The sequence below is a fragment of the Panthera tigris genome, chromosome C1 (assembly GCF_018350195.1).
Source record: "Panthera tigris isolate Pti1 chromosome C1, P.tigris_Pti1_mat1.1, whole genome shotgun sequence".
Classification (NCBI taxonomy): domain Eukaryota; kingdom Metazoa; phylum Chordata; class Mammalia; order Carnivora; family Felidae; genus Panthera; species Panthera tigris.
Window position 1 is genome coordinate 176234591 of NC_056667.1, and position 21519 is coordinate 176256109.

Below are 21519 nucleotides of genomic sequence, written 5' to 3' on the forward strand. Positions count from 1 at the left end.
CTGAGGACATGAGTCTTCTGGACATAGTATTATTAAAACTAATGATTTTTTTCATTAAGTATTTACCTTGCTGAAATACCTCAGATGATTGAAATTATCTATCTGGAAGGCCTAGGTTTTATTTTTTTTAATGTTTATTTTTGAGAGAAGCACACATGTGCACGTGAGCAGGGGAGGGGCAGAGAGAGAGGGAGATCTAGGATCTGAAGTGGGCTCTGTGCTCAGAGCAGAGAGCCCAATGAGGTGCTCAAACTCCCGGAACTCACAAACCTCGAGATCATGACCTGAGCCGAAGTTGGATGCTTAACCCACCGAGCCACCCAAGCAGGCGCCCCGGAAGGCTTAGCTTTTAAAAGGAAGTGTTCTTACCTGAAATAGATTTGTTTCCATATTACACGTCTGGCAATTTTTGTTTATATAATGAAAATCTCTCTGGTCAGTTCCACTTGGAACCCTCACTTACGATTTTAGTTCATATTCTGTAAACAGCTAAAGAATTTGTTTTATTTTTAAAACATAGCTCAACCTTTCTAGGTCTTTGTTCTTTCATTTACCATAATCTTATAATTTATTAGAATCCCATAATTGAGATTGAAAGCTATCTTAGGGTTTATGTGGTGCAAACTCCCGCTTCAGCCAACCTCCTTTCCAGGTTTCTTACCACCTTGCTTCCTCAGTTAACACATGTACAATATTTTTTTCTCTTTTTTGATGGAATTGTTCTATTGTGTGTTTTGTTACATCTTTTGTTTGTTGGTTATTTGTGATGAAAAGCATAATTGTCAGTAGTTAATACAACTCTTAAGTTATTTGGCAAACATTGTTACATCAATGTTTAGTAAAAACTACTTTATTGTATTTCTCTAGTAAAGAGTCTTACGCCACAACTTATAAAGACTGGAAAAATTAAGAAGTGAATGCTACAATTATACAGTAGTTCTAAAAATAAGAAATTATCCTGGAACCTTTGAAAGAAAGTATAGGAAAAATGTGACTGGAAAAATAAATGTTGCGCCATTTGCTTTTAAAATAAATTCCTTTGGAGTTAGGTTAAATATTGAAAGTAAAAAGGTTAAAAAAACAAAAGGCTATTGGAGTTCTAAAGAAATGTTTTCTAAAAGAAAAAAAATTTTTTTCAAGTCAGCTTTTCCCAGCACATACTATGCAAAATATCTACCTTCCTTTGTTTTTATTTTGCATATTTGGATCTCTAGGTGGCTTCAGAACAAGAGTTTATTACTCTATCATGTATGTTGTCCTTAGTACCAATCTCCATTTCATAGTTCTGGGATTTATTTTTTATTTATGAAGGAAATTTATATTGCTGTTCTTGAGAAATGTTACTTTTTAAACGCCTTTGTTGACTTAGAAATGTTACAACTTAAATATTGTTATTCCAAAAAACAGTACGGGTTTCTTCTCAAAATTTAAACTTGCCTATTATATAGCTCTTTTCCCCCTAAGTTTATATAGATGAGAAGCTGAACTTTAGGATACTGGCTCTTACTCAGTATAAACTCTGTTTTCACATTGTACTTACTAAAATTAGAATGATGCTGAAATATTAGCATCAATTATGCTAGTATAACTATTCACATTTGGATCATTCCATTGTAAAATTCAAATTGAAATCTTCAGCCTTTTGTTCATCTTTTCTTTATAATTACTAGTTTTCATTATTTTGTATGTGCCTTTCACAAATCATCACTAAGGAACAATTACAGATTATCCTTTGAGGGGATAACATAATACTTGTCTTGACTTTGTTTCATTAGATGAGATTAATTGTGTTGTGTAAAACCATGGTATAAATTATTGACTCCATCCATAGTTTGTTGTTTTGTTCTTTCTCACAGTCACTCATGATTAAAGATCCTAATTGAAAAATTCAGACTATGTTAATTTCAAGTATTCTTTCTTTTTCCAACTTTTCCAATAATAACTCATTTTTGGCTGAAAATGAGGTAACTTAAAAAATATATGAAAGTTACTCATAAAGTGTGTTTTCATTTTCAAGCGTTTGTATTGCTGATATGTTCATTTCCAAGTCTTAATATTGTTGACATTTACCATTCTAGAGTTATTTTCTTTAAAAAGTTAAAAAAACATGAGTGTTAATTCAGACTTTTTTCATTATAATAAAAGTTCATTGTTAATCATTATTTTACCTTCAGCTTTCAATACATGTGTCTATGGGTCTAGGTCTGCACAAGAGTTATAATATAAATAAAGGAATGAACTAAATAATATTGTTTCTACTTTGAATTAAAATGAATGCTACATTTTTTACACAATGAAACTTTATTAACATCTCTTGATGAAATTACAGAACAAGTGATTTTGTTAAAATTCTCTGGTGACTAATAGTATTAACCCTTTTTAATCATACCAATAAAATATTCCTGCCTTAATGTCTCTTCTTTTTACCTGAAAGAGAAGTTTTAGAGAATGGTTTTAAGGAGGTGGGAAGTAGAATTTAACTTTCTATTTACCCATTTGTGAAGTGTTTCAGCTAAAACATGCTATTACAACAAAACTTAGAGTATGTATGTTTTTTTTTTTTTCACCTGAAGGAGAAACAGAGAAAGAAAACTAGTTTGCTGTGTTTTTTAGCCAAGTAATAAAAACTTGAGAAGCTTTAATTTTTATTTTGTCTCTGTTGTGCCAATTTTATTTTACATCCACCATATATGTCTGCCACAGAATCAGCACTGCTGTTGATTTGGTATCCCTTACATGTTGGGCTTTGTTATGTAATGGTCTCATGTATTAGTGCATTTACCTTATATTTAGGGGCTCTGGAGAGAGGGCTGTTGCTATGTTTGCATAGTGTGTTTTGTAGTTTTTGTTTTGCAAAAATTCCCATTCGCTGCCATTGTGAATTTTAGATTTTGGTTTTAGTTAAGAATTTGGGATCTTCTGCAAAAGTTCTTAATAGAGTGAAACTGTGGTTTACTTAGTGCTTTTGGGACTTAAATAGGATCAGTGAATGCTGGGCAGTTGGGTATAGGATCTGGATAGGTAACGTGGTATACCATAAGGCATGAACTTCTGAGGCTTGTTTTCTACCTTAAAAATTCATATAAATTTTGTTCTGTTTCACCTGTTTTAATTTTTTTTTTTTTAACGTAGTATTTATAAGGTCTGTGACTAACCTTTATCTTCTCCAGAATTGGAGTAAAATTGATTTCAGGAAGATGTGCCACTCTTACTCATTCTGACATAGGATAGTAATGGTTAATCTGTAAACATTCTTAATCATAGGTTTGAAGTGACCATTTTTACCTAAAATTGGCAGTAATTTTAAAAAGAATGTCTTTCATCTATGCCTGCTGCCTGTGCCCAAAGACCTTGGAAGTCTAGAGTTTCTTTCTCAATCCCTTATCACAAGAGACTTTGCAGTGTGTAGGCTAATCGCTAAATATACAGTGATCAGTCCTCAAAGGTGTAGGCCAAAATTGAGGTAATCTCAGTTTGCTAAAGCCGTCCAGTTTCCTAACCTAGAGGATCCTGTGATTTTCTGTAGTTTGCTTTCAATGTCCATAATTTCAGTCAACTCTAGCAGCAGTGCATGTCCAATACACCATCAGCAGAAACCTGATAACATCAGAATTTGAATAGCATGACTTTTAGCACTCACTGTGACTTACTATGGGTTAACCATCCGTGAATGTTTTGAGAATTTTTTAATCCCCCTGAAGTCTATGAAGTAGGTATTACTACCTCTGTAGATTTATATAGGTCTTGTAAATTCACTAAGGTCACAGAATTAGATCCTATATAGAACCAGGATTTACACCCAGGCAGTTTTGGTTCCAGAGCTCATTGTCTTGACCATAGACTATATTATTTCCCATTGCAAAATGTAAGCAGAGCAACTTATGTCTCCTTGTTAATAAAATCAAGATACTCCATGGAAATTTAAGGACAATACAATTTCAGAGTGTCTTGATAGACCAAAAAGGGAAATTTCATATTAAATAAGGTTATCCTGTGATACTTTGAATTTCCTATACCTTATATAAGGCAATGTCTCTATCACATACCACCAGTGTCCTACAATTTTCATATGTGCATGTAATTATTTCGCTCAGAGAAAAGTTCCTCTCCCCAGAGATCCTTTTACTAAGAATTAGATATGTTGGGAAACTATTAGGGGTTTTTTGGCAGACAGCACATTTATGTCTAAAATGTCTTGGGGCACTTGGGTGGCTCAGTCAAGCATCTGACTCTGGTCTCGGCTCAGGTCATGATCTTATGGTTTTGTGAGTTCGAACCCTCCATCAGGCTCTGCGCTGGCAGCATGGAGCCTGGTTTGGATTCTCTCTCCCTCTCTCTTTCTGTCCCTCCCCTACCTGTGCTGTCTCTGTCTCTCCCAAAATGAATAAATAAACTTTTTTTAAAAAGTCTTAAAAAAAAGTGTTGATATAAATGGGAAAATTAACTCCAATATTACTTGACTATAGAAGGTAACAAGTCAGCCCTAAATATCAGTGAAGTCATTTTTAGCTTAGCTCTTATAAGTCTTTTGCACTACTTAAAAGGTTTCCTTATTGTATATTCCTAGCATTAAATATAAATCAGTACACTAGCACTAAAAGCCGATGTTTATTCTAACTCTTTAAAACTTAATTTTAAAGATGCACTTTTAAATCCTTTTGTGTATTTCCTCTAAATGCCTATCAGCTAACCTCAACTTATCAAAACCTTTAAAAACCCTGATTCCATAAAGCCTTCCACAGGGTTCAATTGTAGGGGTTTTCACTAACCTTATTTATATATAAGAATTCTATGATCTGCAACTTTATTATCCAAAAATTAATGTATCTTTCTTCACATCTGCACTTGTTTTTAGGGTAAAAAAATTTTTTTGGAAACCAACCAGAATGATTCAATGATGAAAAACAAATTTTGTATTCTCATCCACAGTCATTTATACTTGTATATATGATTTTAATGATAATGTTAGATATAAGCAGATTCCCCCAAAATATGTGTACTGGACTATGAAACACAATTCTGCTGTTAAAGTATATCTAAAAAATAACTTCCACCTATCCTAATACCCTTACTCAGGAGAGCTGGTAGTAAGTGTTCCCATTTTTCAATTAAATTGTTCTTCCATTATTGTTTTTATAATAATGTAGTAGGGTACAAGATGAACAAATAGTTCATTCTTTCAGTGAAGTTGTTTTTCCACTAAAGTTGCTGTAAGAAAGTGACCAGGACTCTTCTGAGTCTTGATTTCTAGGTTTCCAAATACTGTTATGAAACAATTTTTCATCCATTCTAAATACAAGAATTTTGTTTTTCTCTTGTGTGTGTTTTCTGCTCTTCATTCCTGGTTTTGCATATAAATCCCCTACCAGTGTGTAAGATTAAATCCCAATATATAAATGCAAATGTATAACTGTTCATATTATTTTTTTCTACCAAGAACCAGTTATCCCTCAATATTTCACTAGTTTTTGTTTACACATACACACAGTTTAAGTTATTTAGCCAATTTAATTTGACAGAGTAGTTCTGGTTTTATATAAATTAGCTTTAGCATTATCCTGTTTATTGTTCATTCGCTAATTACTTCTTCATTTAACCAATATGTATTTGTTCCTTGCCTGTTCCATGCCAGAAACTGCAAAGTACTTAGGATATGCGGGTACTGAATGAGTCTGATCAAGCCCTTGATGTTTGCAATCTAGTGGGGATGTAGATACTGAATAGTTAATAAAATAGCAAAAATGGTGATAAGTGATTTGTTCATACAGATGCATGTAGATCTAGTTCATTTTAACTTATAAAGGAGGTGAAATGGCATATACCAAGTATTTATACACCTGTAACAGACTTTGTGAGATAAACATACAGTGTAGTTAAAGTATAAGAACATGCACACCAGTCTTCAGTAAAACTTCCCTATGAGAAAGAGGGGGATGAGTGCTGGGGGAATAGTTAGCTATAACATTTTATATCTTGAAGAAATACACAAATACAATAAATGGTAGACATGTACAAAGTTCCAGCAGAGTATAACAAGATTTCATTTTTTGATAAAATAGGTATGGCTGATTTTCCCTGAAAGGTGATAAATTTTGAATGAGTTAGAGGAAGGGTGAGGATTAATAAAATACTCTGGCTTGAAGGCCCGGGGACAGGAAGGAGCACTTTGGAGATGGTGAAAGAAAGCAAAAATGATGGGAGAAGAGTGAGGCAAGGTGTGAATGGAGATTGGCCCTGGATGAGTCTAAGACATAAGACCACATAATGTAGGATAGCCCTTCTTGTCTCTCAATGTACACTACAGCTGTTAGTGTGTCTTAATTTTATTAACTTTTTAAAATTATTTTTCAAGTAGACTCCACGCTGGGTGTGGAGCCCAACATGGGGCTTGAACTCATGATCCTGAAATCAAGACCTGAGTTGAGATCAGGTCTCAAACGCTTAACCCACTGAATCACCCAGGTGCCCCCAGTGTGTCCTAAGGCACAATCTTGGAGATTGGCTTAAAACACCTGCATTTTTAATAAGCACCTTGGGTGTTTCTGCTGTAGATGGTCCTCTGAACACAGTTTGGGAAATATTTATGTAGGATCTTACATGCCACATTAAGAGTTTTGTACTATTCAAAGTGTATTTGGCTTGTATAAGAAGGGGAGTGACATGATTTGGTTTTAAAACTGCTCTGTGGGGAATGGATTAGAGGAAGACAAAAGTTGAAGTTTTAGGGCTGAGGTGAAATGTGATGGTAGCTTAGAATAGGGAAATAGATGTGAGAAAGGTAGGTATGAGATGTGTTTAGGAGATGAAATTGGCAGCACTTGGTGATAGTATTTGGTGGGTGAAAAGAATGACCTGTTAAGTGGACAATCAGGTTTTAGTATTAGCAATAGGACAGATGGTGCTACATTATTAAGATGGAGAACCCTGGAGAAGCAAATCTTGGGAGTACAGGGAAAGATTAATTTTGGTTGTACCAATTAAGGGGTCTTTTGACTATAGCTATCAAGAGGATGATTAATAGGGGTCTCAATGAATAGGGCTATCTTTGTATTATAATAAGTCTGGGTGTAGGCAATCCAGGATGTGTGCCATCAGTAAGATACACTTCTGCTCCAACCAGCCTTCGTGTGTTGGGGTTAGACATCATGCCTGTCACCATGTAGTTGCAAAGTGTTCCACCTTTAGCCTCACGTGTATGGTCAAAGTGGTAGAAGAAAAGAGTGATACCTAAATCAGGTAAGAGAAGTTTTCTAGAAACTCATCTGACACTCGCTGGCCAGACTAGCTACAAGGGAATCTAGGAAAGAATTTTCAGTTGGCACATTGCTACCTCCAACAAGTAGAGATTCTGTTAGCCTAGATGGAATAGGAAATAGATCTTAGGTAAGCAGTTGGCAGTTGTGAGAAAGCTAACTTCTGTTTGACATATTTATATTTCTGAGATATCCAAGTAGTGACAAGTGTCAGATACAGGCCGAAAACTTAGGAGAGTGGTTTGAATTGGAGATACAATTTTGTGAGTTGTTAGCATGGTGAGAGTAGGTTTGAAGCTGTAAGTTGTGTGAGATTGCTCCGGTAGACCATGCAGAATGAGAAGGAACCTTAAGGAACTCCCACTTTCAAAGTAGGATAGGGGTGCCTGGGTGGCTCAGTCAGTTGAGCATCCAGCTTTGGGTCAGGTCATTATCTCACGGCGTCATGAGTTATGGCCCAACGTTGGGCTTGTTGCTGTCAGCACAGCCTGCTTCGGATCGTCTGTCTCCCTCTTTCTCTTGTCCCTTCCCCACTTGTGTTCTCTCTCTCGAAAATAAACATTTTTTTAAAAACGAAGTAACAGATACTCAAAATTTAACATTAAAAATAAAAAGTAGGATAGAACAGTAGGTTTCCCACTGGGGAAAAATGTCCCATTAGGAGAAAATCCAGCATACCATAATAGAAGTCCAGGAGAGAAAGTATTGCAAGAAATTTGGAAGAGTCAACCGTACAAAACAGATAAGCATTAAATAAGATGAAGGTGTCCAGTTACATAATGTCCTTCCTACTTTTGGTGCTAAAATGTCTTTTTATTTAGTAAATGATGTTAGTAGATAGTAGTCTTCTTTATTGTTTGTGCTCAGAAAATAAGAAATGGGTGGCCCATATTGGTAATCTCCTCTCCACTATTAAGAAAATTTTCTTGGCTTTGAGATTTGAAGGCCGGGGAACTACTGGAGTAGAGCAGGGTTGGCTGCTGATAGAAAAGACCCAGTAAAGAAGGAGAGCTTAAAATAGATACAGGAAAGAGGAAATGGACAACAAAGTGATGTCTCTGGAAAGAGATGGAGCTCTCGGCATCAGCGGAGGATTTAGGTATGGTAGGAGGAAGAGTATCTCCTTCAATAAAATAGGACATTGAGAGGCAGGCAGGTAGGTAGGTATGCAGTAGGTAGGTATGGTAGGGAGAAGTTGAGGAAGTTTCTGCCCATTGGCTTCCATTTTCCTGAAGTGGATGAAAGGCTTTATGATGAGAATAAGTTGTGGAGTTGGAGGGAGGCTGTGCGGTTTCAGGGCACAGAGAAGATAGGAAATGTTTATTCTTGGAAGGTGGGGCAGAGCTGAAGGAAATAAAGCAGTAGTTGTCACAATACTATTGAGGTTGGTACCATGGGTTTGCAGGGATGCTAATCTGCTCTGTTGCCACCCCCCCCCCCCCCGCCCCGCCATTATCCTGTGGCTGCATTCCAAATTTAGGTTCAGGAGCTGCAGAAGATCAGGCAAGGGATTTTAGAGCATTTACCGGATAGTGATTTTAAAAGTAGGCTTTGGAATCTACTTTATACGCTCCCTACATAGAAGACATGAATGTAGGCTTTTCTCCTTTTAGAATTTGGTTCTACTTAAAGAATTTTCAACTAATGTAACTTACACTAACAGGTGAGTGCTGTATATAATTTTGCCACGTCCATTCTCCTTCCTTCATATAAAATATTACCGATAATAATTATGAATGTTAAAATACAGATACATGCTAAGCAGTCTCATGATAAGGCCCTGAGAATGGTGATGGAGTGATTTTTTTTGGCCTAATTATATATATTTTTTTCATACAGTCTTACATTGCATTATTTTTGAGGATCTTAAAAATATCCTGTTCTCCAGAGGCTCCTTGTATTATGTGCTAGAGGAGCCTGTTATCATCATTTGATATTACAATGCCTATGAAAGTCCTTTGAAAATTGAAAACACTAGAGAAACATATTGTTATTGTGCTTGTTCTGTGTGTTATCCATAAAGCTCGCATGTCACACTTCCCGCAATAGAACTGTAAAATAGACATTGAAGAATGGAGAAAATTAAGTATGGCTCTCTGGAGACCAACAAAAACGAGAAATTTCTAAAATCAAAGCAGTCAGTAAGAATGTTTTGTGGTTGGAATGAATATTCATGTCCCTGTGCCTTGCTTTGTTGTAGTAGCAATATTTAGGACGTACAAAGGAGAGCTGGATCCTTTAAATTGAAAACATAATTCTGGGTTTATTGCTGCCAAATTTTTGTTTTGTTTTTTGGCAAAAAGAGAGCCCCATCTCTTTTCAGGGACCTTGTGTATATTTATTTTTAAATTTATACCAGACAGTGTGAGAATCTTTTGATTGTTGTTGCCCTGATCCTTTTTTTTTTTTTTTAAAGTATTATGTACAAAGATTTGGTGACCAGTTTCTTTTCTTCCTGTCTTATTCTTTGCTTTTAGTTTCTTTGACTTTCTGGGGTTTTCCATACTTGTTTTTTTAGTTCATAATTATAAATGAACGTGACACTTCATCATCCCAGAAGTGTGGCACTTTGTCCTGTATTTGAACATACTAATGTAATGTTAACTAATCTTCATGGAGTTTTACAAATATTTGTATAAGAGAGAAAGAGAACCGGGAAGAAAGTGAATATGAAACTTTGATACTTGTCTGTGCAGTACAAATACTCTTAGGTTTGCCACATGAAAAATGCACTTCTGTTCAGAGAAAGCTGCCTTTGTCCCTGCTCGTTTTGATTTTTATCCTCTTTTGTTGCTGACTTGTTAATTAGGATTGCTCTTTGTCATGCCATGCAAAGATAGGTTGTTAGCTGCTTTTATGCTTGGATATAAAAGGAGGGTTGCTTATTGGCTCATTGGTATCTTTTTAGGCCATTCATTGGCATTTACCAGACTCTCATGAGCCACTGAGATAAGAAGTTATTTGCTGCAAATTCTGTAGCAATCATATATTTGCTGTATTCACATTAACCCAAAACTCATACTTCACTTTTAGATACTTCAAAGCAAAGAATGAAGATATCTTTAACTTTTTTTTCTGTTTGTGGCATTGATATGCCAAATTGAATATTTGTTTGATCCTCTATTTTCTTTTCAATTAACAACAAAATGCCTTTTGGTTAGTTTGGTTAGCACCTCAACAGAAAATTAGTATCTCTGATTTCCCCATGAATTTTCCCTTAGTTGCCCTTTTCTGATTTTAGTCTTGGTATTGTATTGGTGAGGAAATCTCATCTCATGTTTTGTCAGGAAATCTCTTGGCCCAGGAGGTCCCTTGTAGTGGTAGACGGCACGAATCCCAGCATCAGGCTGGTCGTGAGCTCTCACTCTGCCACTTGCCAGCATTATTACTTTGCTCAAGTTAATTTAAATGCATTAGCCTTCAGTTTCCTAATCCTTTGAATAATAATAGCATAATAATACGTAGAACATTTAGCTCAGTCCAGAGAGAGTAGGTGCTTCATATTAGCTATTTTTTCCCTAACTAGTGTATAATCTGAATTTTTATCTTCACGGGTTGTCAGATTTCTTTGATAGAATCGTGACTTCTTAGTTTAAGAGTAAATAAAAATATTTCAGATTAATCTGTTCATTGAGAAGTTTTGAAAATAGTATGCTTAGGACAGTTTGTTTATTCATTAGTCAAGAGCAGAATGCAGTATTTGGAGCTGCCATTTTGAGGTTGTATTTTGTAAGTGAAATTTCTGTACTCTTCTTTAGAGTAAAATTTACTGTTCAATTTACTCCTCTCTATTAAAATTACTGTATGAGAACCTAACCTCCTGCATTTGTGTAAAAATTTGGAAATGTCATGAGATTGCTGAACTGTTATTCCGTTAAAGGATTTTCTCTAATCCTCTGATCGTGTCAGTTTGGATTAATTTTGTCTGTATACAGTAGATTAATATTTGTGTCTGAATAAGTCAGTGGAAAAGCTTAGGAACATGTAGCCTCATACTCATCCTCGACTTTCTAATCATAAAAGTAGTATAATTTTGTTTTACATGTCCATATGATATTAAATAAGCTCATGTTAAATATTTATATGAATATTAAATAAGGGAAAGAGGAAATGTTTTCACATACACCTTGTGCAGGTTTATATCTCTACCCTTGTTGGCAAGCGATTAGTTTACATTTGCTGACAACTGAAAATTTTTCTTTAGCTATACTATAATAGGTTTGTATTTCTTAATAACCTGCCCTTAAGAAAAATATTTATGAAAGAAGGCCTCAAACTTCTTTTCATTTAAAGGCTCTTAAAGGCCAAGTTGGCGTGAAGCTTTTAAAACAAAACTGGATCTGGAATGATGATGGTTTATTTAGCAGACGAAGAAGAGTATCTGTTCCACAGCAACAGATACTTCAGTGAGCTGGAAATGAGAGAGCAGCTTACGTCAAACTGGAAGTGGTGGGAACACAAGGATGGCTTTTCAGTTACCTGCTCTTTTTCATTAAAGCCTTTCCTAACCAAAGGGCTGAATTAGTCTTTGTATTTAAGCAGAAACTAATGATGAAAAACAAGGGAGACTACAGTGTTGCAGTTGGTAGCAGAGTTGGAAATAAAATACCTGGAGTAAAGTGTAAAGCTAATGAGTCAATCCTCTCTCCCTCTCTCTTTGTCTCTCTTCTCTGCTTCTTCCCTTCCACCCTCCCCTCTTTCCTTCTAATATTTAGCAAAGGGCCTTTATGGATTAGAGCTAAATTGCTATTTAATCCTTCGGTTTCCTTCTGTCCTTTGGATAACAGTCTGAGGTCTAGTAAGGACTCATATCACCGTGGTCTAGTTGTACAGAATTGAGAATGTAGCCCAGCTACATTACTAATTCAAATGCTATATGAGCTTGAGCCAACGCCCTTAACCTCAACGGTAGTAATAAGTAAAAAAATCTATAATTATATTTTACAGCCAGCCTGTCAGGAATGTTTAAAAACAATTACGGCTTTTCAAAATGTTGACTTTTTCAAGGTCACGTGGTATGTAAGTGCAAAGTGATATGATCATGTAATTCTAATTGCTACTGGTACAGAATTAAGGCATTTGAGATGAGACAAAAGTCACATAATTCCACTCTTAAACAGGCTTAAAATGAATAGAATGATAGGATTGGAGGTTTGGGAATGTCTTGTTTTAGACTTGTAAAATTGACAGAATCTCTAACTGCTTCTAGCTGTTTTGGAAAAAAAAAAAAAAGAAATGCTATTTGGCTATGCCAAGCATGCTAGTGTTAAATGACCTCATGTGAACTGTAACATTTTTGTCCTACTGTTGTCATGACTTTGTATAAATAAACTAAGATAAGGTTGTCTGGTTCTGGGAGGTTCTGACACAGAGATTTGATAAGGAAAATGTAGTAGAACTGGAAAATGTGCAGTATGAAGGGAAAACTGGTTGACATTTAATCTGTCAAGGTTTATGCCCAGGTGAAACTTCATGCCCAGGTGAAGTTTCTCTTTACTATGGGAGGCATACATTAAACTCTGGAGCCCTTCCTTTCTGTAGGCCCCTGTTGAACTATGTATGCTCTGCTTCTTTGTACTGAGGAATAATGCATCAAACCAATGACTCTGTCTCAGCAGTTACTGTTAAGTCATTGCTTTCTAGACTGGCCTTCTTGATATCAAGGTATTTTAAAAGTAACATAACTCAAGTATCCATTGGGGAATTAGGAGAACGAGACTTGATCAATGGTTAGCACACCCACATCCATTGAAAGAGCTGGCTTGGGTTGCATGAGTCATCATCTAATAGGGTGTCCTCCTCCTTCAGTTTGGTTTACAATGCTAGTCATCCCAGAGGGTGTGACAAGATAGCTGGGAATATTTGTGGCACTCTCTTAACAAGACCAGGAAGTGGACTGGACTGTCCCTAAATGAAATAACACTCCCATCTGCTGTCTGAAAACTGTTAAACTTCCATTTTCTTTCTTGGCATTCTACCCATAGCTCATTTCGTGATTTATGCAAACCTTAAAAATATATGTGACTATTTGCTGGAGTAAATGTGGCTTTAATTTTAAATGGTGCCTGTGCCTGTGTTTTTCTGTCTTGGAGTGAATGGCACTCATTTTGTGATCAAGCTCATTCCTGTCTTGATCAGGGACTTGTACTAAATCAGCCCTGCAACTAGCCTTTGTTTTCATGGGAAGAATACTAAACTCCATGTTATTCTTTAATAATTGTTTTAACGCAAGCTAGTATTCCCTCTCCCCCTGCCCCCAGCCGATAAGTCACAAAGCCTCTGTACATTACAGTGTTCTGATTTATTCTCATTTTATGTTTCTCTCTCTGAGCTGAAACATGCTTATGAACAAAGTATTCTTATACTCTCAATGAACTGATTATATTCTAAAATTAGCCTTTCTTGGGACTTATTAGGAGTTGTAGAACTTCGGAAATATTGAATAATTAAGTGATACATACAATATATAATAAAGTCCCTTCAAACTAGCTTGGTCTAAATGCAGAATTTTAAACAGGATTTAGTGCATGCATGCAGTCACTGGAATAAACATCAGGGATTTATTGCTCAGAAGGACTAATATACCTTAAAGAATAAGAACTATGGGTGGTTAATATATCAGTGGTGTGCACGTCAAAATTCTGGATTTCTTTTGAGTAGTAAAGAGATAACATACACAAGTAAATATATAATGTGTGATAGTGCTGCAATGAGGCAAATGTAGGAGAAAGAGATGATTTCTGACCGGAGATTGTGAGGTAGGGCTCAGGAAGAGGAGCTAAGAATGAACACTGTAATGAAAAATGGGTGGAGAAAAGATGATTTCAGGCAATAAAAAGTATGTACTGTGGCTTAGTAGGAGCAAAAGGTACATTAAGGGTTGTAGAGGAAGATACGGTATCTGATGACTCCTTGGCATATGCCGTCACAAACACTGTGTAGGCAACTGGCAACAAGTCACATGGAATGCTGGATGAGATGCCTGGGGAAGTGTGGTAGCAAAGAAGGGATTTTCAAAGGCTTTCAAGCTGGCCCTTGAGGGAAGGGAAGGATTTGATTAGGAATCTTAGGTGTTCCCAAAAGGAGAAAAAGGAGCATAGACAGATAAAAACAAGAGTAGTACTAAGACCAGTTTTGTTGTGTTGAGGTGGAAAGAGAAAAATGAGTTAGCCAGAGTGAAGATTCTTGAATGCAAGACTAAAGAATTTAAACTTTATCAAGATTGATTTGGGAACTTTTGACACTCTCTTGCTGAGAAACCTTTAACTGATCAGAGCAGTATTTTGAGATGGGTAGAAATATGTGGGAAAGTTCTGGCAGGTGGAAGAACTAGAAGCAGAGGCAGCAGTTAGGAGGACTGAATAAATTTAGTAATGATATTTGAGGTAAAAGTTAAGGGAGGCAGGAGAATTAATAATGATTATAATTTAATCCCCCAAGTGATGGTAACAAATTGAATATGTTTGATGTTTTGGGAGAAAATATTGATTTAGCCAGTAAATGGATTCTTTTCATTGCAGTATAATTGATGTATAATGTTGTGGAAGTCTAAGGTGTACAGTGTGTTGATTTGAGTCAACACATATTTAATGAGCACCAATTATGTGTTGTAGGCACTGGGGTATAGTGGGGTAAAGATTAGGTCTCTGCCCCCATGGAGCTTACATGTAATGGGCGAAAGAGACAACAAACAAGTTCAAATATATGTGTGTGTGTGTGTGTGTGTGTATACACATATATATATAGAGTCAGATATATAATGTCAAATATATAATTACATATATTTGATTATATGTATAGATATAGATAGATAATGTCAATGATAAGTGCTCTGAAGAGAAAAAGCAAGGGTTAGGGATAAGGGATGATGAAAAAGAGGGCAGTGTTTTAGAATCTGTGAGGTAACATTTGAGTAGAGACCTAAATGAAATGAAGGCGGGAGCCTCCTCACTCTCTGGGGAAGGGGCATCCCCAGCAGCACAGCAAGGGTAGCCCCCAGACCAGCAAGGAGACCGCCTGGCCGGTGGAGAACTGCACAGGGCAGAGTGATCGGGAATGAGAAGAACAATGTAACTGGGGAGTAGGGCATTTGGTGTCCTGAAAGCCATGGGAAGAGTTTGAATTTTTTTAGGTATGATGGGAAGTCACTGGGAGTGCTATTATGATCTGTTTTCAAAAGATCCCTGTAGCAGCAGAGTCGGACAAGGGGAATGAATAGTTAGGAGGCTATGGCAGGCTTCCAGGTGATAGATAAGGTGGTGGTTCAGAGCCAAGGGCGATATAAGGGAGGTGGTGAGAAGTGATGGGATTCCATATATATTTTGTTTCATTCCACGTATATTTTGGAGGTAGAGCAAATGTGTTGATGAACTAGATGTGGGTTATGAGAAATAGACTCAAGGAATATCGCCAGGGTCTGTATGGTGGGTTTGTGTGAATTAGTTCTGCCTTTGCTTAAGCAGACCCTCTCAGCACATTTGTATGAAGAAGGCTCCCTTCCTCCCATCAGATGTACTTGGGTGCTGGATACCACAGCTGGGTGAGAGGAGCTCAGGCTGGGCGCCTTGGTCAGGCATCCTTGAGGAGGGGTCAAATGCAGCATGCTAACTCAGGTTTTGGCCTGAGCAACTGGGTGACTGGTAGTGTCATCCCCAAGTGAGGGAGACCATAAGAGGAGCTAACTGGGACTGGGGGTGGAAATCAAGTTCTATTTTCTGTGTAAGTCTCAGATGCCTGTTAAACATCCTAGAGGCAATGTCAAGTGGGCAGATGGAGATGGACTCTTGGTGGGGAGCCATCAGAGCTGTAGGGAGGTTTGCTATTTCTGAGTTTGAAATGGCTGTATGACAAGCAAGTGGAACTGTTGAGTTAAGGCTTAGGAACAAAGATTTAGATTAAAGACGTAGATTGGGAAATCATTCTGGCAAAAGGAATGTATGAGATCTTTGAGGAAAATTAGACCTAAAAAAAAAATGGAGACTGCCTTTGGCATATTATTCGGTAGTGGAAAGTGGGAGATAACTGTATAAAAGCAAACCAGAGGAAGATCTGGGTAATCAACACTGTGTAAAGACAAGGAGTAAGAGGACAAGGGCTTGTTGGGAAGGTCATCAAGAAGCAGGGCTTCAGAAGGCCGCTGGAGCTTTTGAGAGTACAGGTAATAGTGGGTGTGGAGACAATTGGCAGGGAACTAATAATACAAACTACTTTCAGAAAATATGCACTGAAAGGAGGTAACAGTAGGGTTATATGTTGGTTTTTCAAAACAGGCTGAAGTTGTGTCTGTATTAAGGCAAAAATAAGGGTACCAGTGAAGGAGGGAAAGGTTGAAGGTACTAGAAACAAAAAGGATAAATGAGGGAGCAAGGTTAGGGAATCTGGAGGATATATGTTTAAAGGAATAGGTAAAGAAGTTAGTCTCAGAAATGAGAAAGGATAGATCTGTTTTGCTTTGAGGTTTGGAGAGAAGGAAGGGAAAATGGGTATCAGAAACAGATGTTTTGCATAATAGAGGAAGGAGAAGTGAGGACAGTTGGTTCTCTTAGTAAATCTGTGGTCAGGGTCATCTGTTTTAGGGGGCACCACTGGTATTAAAGGCCTGAAGAAAGTGGGGATGGGAATCAATAAGAAAAAAAAATTGTCAAGCAATGATGAGAGACCAGCTGGAAACATGAGGAATAATTTCTAATAGCTCATCAGTATTTTTTCTGTGGGCACAAGAGCATAGGGGAATTGAGAATTTCAGAGAAAGAAAGAAAGATGTTGTATGGAAACTAATTTGACAATAAATTTCATATTTTAAAAAAGAGAAAGACAAAGGAAAAAAAAGGAAGAAAGAAAGCAAGAAAGAAAAGAAAGAGAAAAGTAAAGAGAAAAGAAAAGAAAAAAAATTAAGGGCACTTAGAACCATGGTTCGTAACCCAGAAGAGTGCCTATCAAAACTACCTGGGGACATTTTTCAAAAAGCTGTTTTTCCTGAAATGTATCAAATTGAGGTGTGGGAATAGGACAATTACATGGGAGGGGAGATGCTTATATGTATTTTTAGAACATTCTGTGTGATTCTGTTAAGCTTTTCCCTCCACCTCCAGTGAGAAGTGTTGTGGATTTAGGATTAGCAGGAGATTAACTACAGAGTGCAGGCTGGGCAGGAGTAGTAAAGAGTGGCTGCAAGGGAAGCAAATGGACTGAAGGAATTAGAGTAAGGTTTTCTGGAGTAATGTCAACAACAATAGTAAAATTTGGGGAGTGTGCTTAGTTAGGTTCCTGTACTGCAGAACTTTACAGAGAATTCATATGCCCATGAATCTCTACGAATGGGATTTTAATCTTTTAAGAAAATACCTGACTACAGGACCCTCCCCCCGCCCTTGTTTTAATGGAGCATTTGTGGACAATTTCTACAGAGCGCATTGTGAACATGCTGACCTAGAGAGGTCCAGCGATGGCTAGTTCCAGATTGATTTAAAAGGAAAGCCCTGGGGAAAGGGAAGCCATTGTGGAAAGGGGGAATGTCCAGGTTAAGCTATTGAAAGCACAGCTCCCAGGCCTATGGCTTTGTTGGTGGATAGCTGGGTTACTATCTATCCTTCCATTTAAACTCCTGTTTTCTACCGCTGAGTCCAGTGTCCGTTGGAAGTTGCAAAAGACAAAAGTCGGAATTCATGAAGTATTTACATGCGTTATTCAATAGTTTCTCAAAAACAGGTTTGGATAAAGTCTCTATGAAAGCAAACCAAAATCTAAGGACCTTTTAGGATATCTAGCCTTTTCCTTAGCTTTAAGGACAAACAAGTAGATAGCTGTCAAAAGATACACTTTGAAGTCTTGGAGCACTCACTAGCAGTGACTTAAAATCGGGGGAGTTTACCCACTTTTTGAGGAGAGGCAGTGTCCTAGGCTCTGAGAATGCCCCCAGTTTATACTACCTGGGCATTGTACGGACGACTGTTTTTCCAGTGTAGTATAGTCCGTGAATTTAAGGTGATTAATACTGAATGTTGTCGCATAAGATTTCCAAAGAAGACAGTGATTGGTGATTGGTGAGGACAGTGATTGCTGGCAGGGATTGGGTGTTTATATTGTGTGATTTAGTTTCTAACGAAGATGTGATGTGAATCTTACGAGTATACAAGTCCACTCAAAATACTGAGACAAACCAAATTAGAAAGGTTCTGAATAGTTTTCATTTGCCCTGTGTGTGTTTCACAGGTCCCAAGTTCCCACGTCTGTGCCAGTGTCATTCCGTTCCTTCCTTCACATAGCTTATCTTTATTGATGAGTTTTCTCTCCTAATCCTCTATTTCAATAAAAAAAAAAAAAACACATGGGTATTCTGTTTGGCTATAGATGTGTACTTATGATAACTGCGTGTGACCCAGCTGAAGTGTTCAGAGCACATGGAAGTCACTTACTGGTGACAGGAATACATTCTATATGTTTATTTTCCCCTGTGGATGCCTGAACTTTCTTTTCTTCACAGGTGAAGTCAGTGATAAACCTTTTGTTCGCTGCGTATACTGGAGATGTATCTGCACTTCGAAGGTATGTTAACATGGTGGCATATGGCTTAGCATCCGGTTTACAGAGGTTTATAAAGTTGCTTCTGGGCAAATGGCCATTTTAAGGCCAAAGTCTCATTTCCATTTCTCTCTAATGAAAATGATCCGAACAAATTTGTTAAATCCCCATCTCCAGTGACTTAGACTTCCTGTGTAGTCTTGTCCTTTTCTACCTCCTGAAAAGCCCAGACCTCTTTTCTCCCAAGTGGAGACTGTTCAACAAATCTGGCTAATTAATGTAGTGTTTCATTGGAGTTGAATAATGCTATCTCAGTCCCCATTTACCTTCCCTTTCCCATCTTTGGAGGTTAAGGGGGAGTGAAGATAGGGGCATTTAGTGCTCTGCGGATCACCGGGGTTAGAAAGGTTGCATAGGACTGTGTACTTTACATAAGATCTCTTGTATAGAGTTGCAACTGAATTTTAACATGGAAAAATATCTGTGCTTAATTTCTACCTTTGTCTAAAAGTCAGATTATACGTCTATCAACAGTACTTTATTACAAACTTCAGAGTTGCTAAGAGAATAGATCTCAAGTGTTCTCACCACAAAAAAAAAAAAAAATTATGTGATGTTGTAGGGAGGGTTAGCTAACACTACTGTGGTAATCATATTGCAGTATATAAATGTATCAAACCCAACACGTACCTCAAACTTACATAATGTTCTATGTCAATTGTTTCTAAAAGTGTACTTTAAAAATTAAATCGAAGTCTGATTAGTACTTGTAAACTATAGTGTAAAATGTTTAAATAGTGAAAGCATTTAACTTCAGTAATAGGTGTTCGTTTCTTGCCCTTCTGAGGCACAAACTTTAGTATGCCACTGTTCTTTGAACAATAATGTAATGAAGCTGAATTCTGTGAGAAATGAACATTTCCCTGTATCCAAAAAGAGAGGAAGTGGCATTTGCCCCAGAGGCCCTCACATCCCCATCAGTGAGCCTGATAGAGGACAGCAAGACCTTAGATGGAACACAAGACCTTAGATGGAACTGATGGGGTAAATGTTACAGGTGTGAATTAAATTTTATATGTAACGAATAGCCGTTCTTACACATTTTCAGATTTGCTCTATCAGCCATGGACATGGAACAGCGAGACTATGACTCTAGAACAGCACTCCATGTAGCTGCTGCAGAGGGTAATCTATGAACCGTTCATCCTTTTTTCCAGATGTAGTTTCTACTCAATACTAAAATCTACTTGTTTTGTTTTGTAGGTCATGTTGAAGTTGTTAAATTTTTGCTGGAGGCATGCAAAGTAAATCCTTTCCCCAAGGACAGGTGAGAACTTATGTCGTCCCCTTCTAACTTACAAATGGCAAGTCAGTGTTTTATTACAATCCAGGGCTATAACATATGAGTGAAGGTGTTCTTATTAAATCCACCATGTATATATTGGAGACATTCTTGAACTCGCAGTGGTGCCTTACAAAGGCAACAAACAAAACCTTGTTTCTGCTAGGGTGATCATTCTCCCTCCGTATCCTATTTCTCATATAAGGATAGTCTCTTATTTAGAATTTTTCAGATTAGTCTGTCAGTCAGTACACTGTATGAAGAAAACAATACTTTATGTTTGGAAAGAGAAAATAGGAATTTTGTCCTTGTGGGGCTTCTAACTACACAGGGTAGACAAGATGAACATTTACAGGAACATATTAAAAATGTGCAAGAAAACTACTGTCACAGAATGCTAAAATGAATATATTGGGGTTTCTTGAAATTCCTAGATTTGTTTGGTGTCAGTTTTAAAAGGCTATGTGGAGTTGAATTTTAATCGGTGCTTTGGGGAAGAGATGCAATTTGAAGGCACGGAAAGAAGAGAAGGGCACGCTGTCTTCAGTGGGAGAGATCTGCCTGGAATACATTTTGCTGCTCTCCTCTCTCTCCTGATCCACATGGCAAACTTCCATTCATCTTGAAGTAAATGCTGTCCACAACACGGACAGTGATGGAGGCTTGAGAGTGCAGCTTATATATGTATATATATACACATACGTGTATATATATACATACGTATATATACACGTGTATATATACGCGCGTATATATACACGTATGTGTGTATACATATATACTTCAGCTCTGTGCTCATATACTTGTGTGTTATGTAGCTGGATGAGCCAGTAATGAGAATATAGGTTTAGAAGAATTGAAGGAAAAAATACTTGATAGAGAGGTTTGTTAGGTATGATTAGGAGTTTTGATTGGATATCTGAGGATTGTATTAGTAAGTCTGGAGCAAGCCGATTATACTCTAGCTGTTAGATCTCTACTGTTTTTTAAATTAGAAGTTTGGGTTTTATTCAAGCTGGTTGCAAGAAATGCAGAAGAGTTAGGATGTGTCTGAAAATTGTTAGCAGTTTTCTAAGTATAGTAACACTTGGGTTATCTAATCATGACCTTTGTTGGCAATGTTCTAAAACCTCATGTCAGGGGGGGCAATCCTCCCTTTTATCCCCAAATGTAATACCAGCTCTTTCTAGAGCAAGAAATTGAAGAGTGTGTTTCCCTTACCCAAACTTGTGCCCTGTGTTTATAATCCCAACTAAAACACTCTTTTAACACAGGCTGGAAACATTTACTGTGCTTTATAAAGATTAAGATGTTTTGCTTTTTGGGTTTGTTTTTGTTTGTTTGTTTTTTTTGTTTTTTGTTTTTTTTTTTTTTTTTTTTTTTGCCTTAAATTGGCCTCTAGGA

The 21519-nt window shown here is 37.1% G+C and overlaps 1 protein-coding gene across 2 annotated transcripts in view; it reads left to right on the forward strand.

Moving 5' to 3' along the window:
- GLS (glutaminase) overlaps window positions 1–21519 on the forward strand; it is an 85253-nt gene that overhangs the window by 57732 nt on the left and 6002 nt on the right. For both annotated transcript variants that reach the window (XM_042994925.1, XM_042994928.1), the window contains 3 exons: window positions 18736–18797; window positions 19882–19958; window positions 20037–20100. In XM_042994925.1, the coding sequence (XP_042850859.1) occupies window positions 18736–18797; window positions 19882–19958; window positions 20037–20100 (203 nt within the window). The remainder of the gene's footprint in view (window positions 1–18735; window positions 18798–19881; window positions 19959–20036; window positions 20101–21519) is intronic.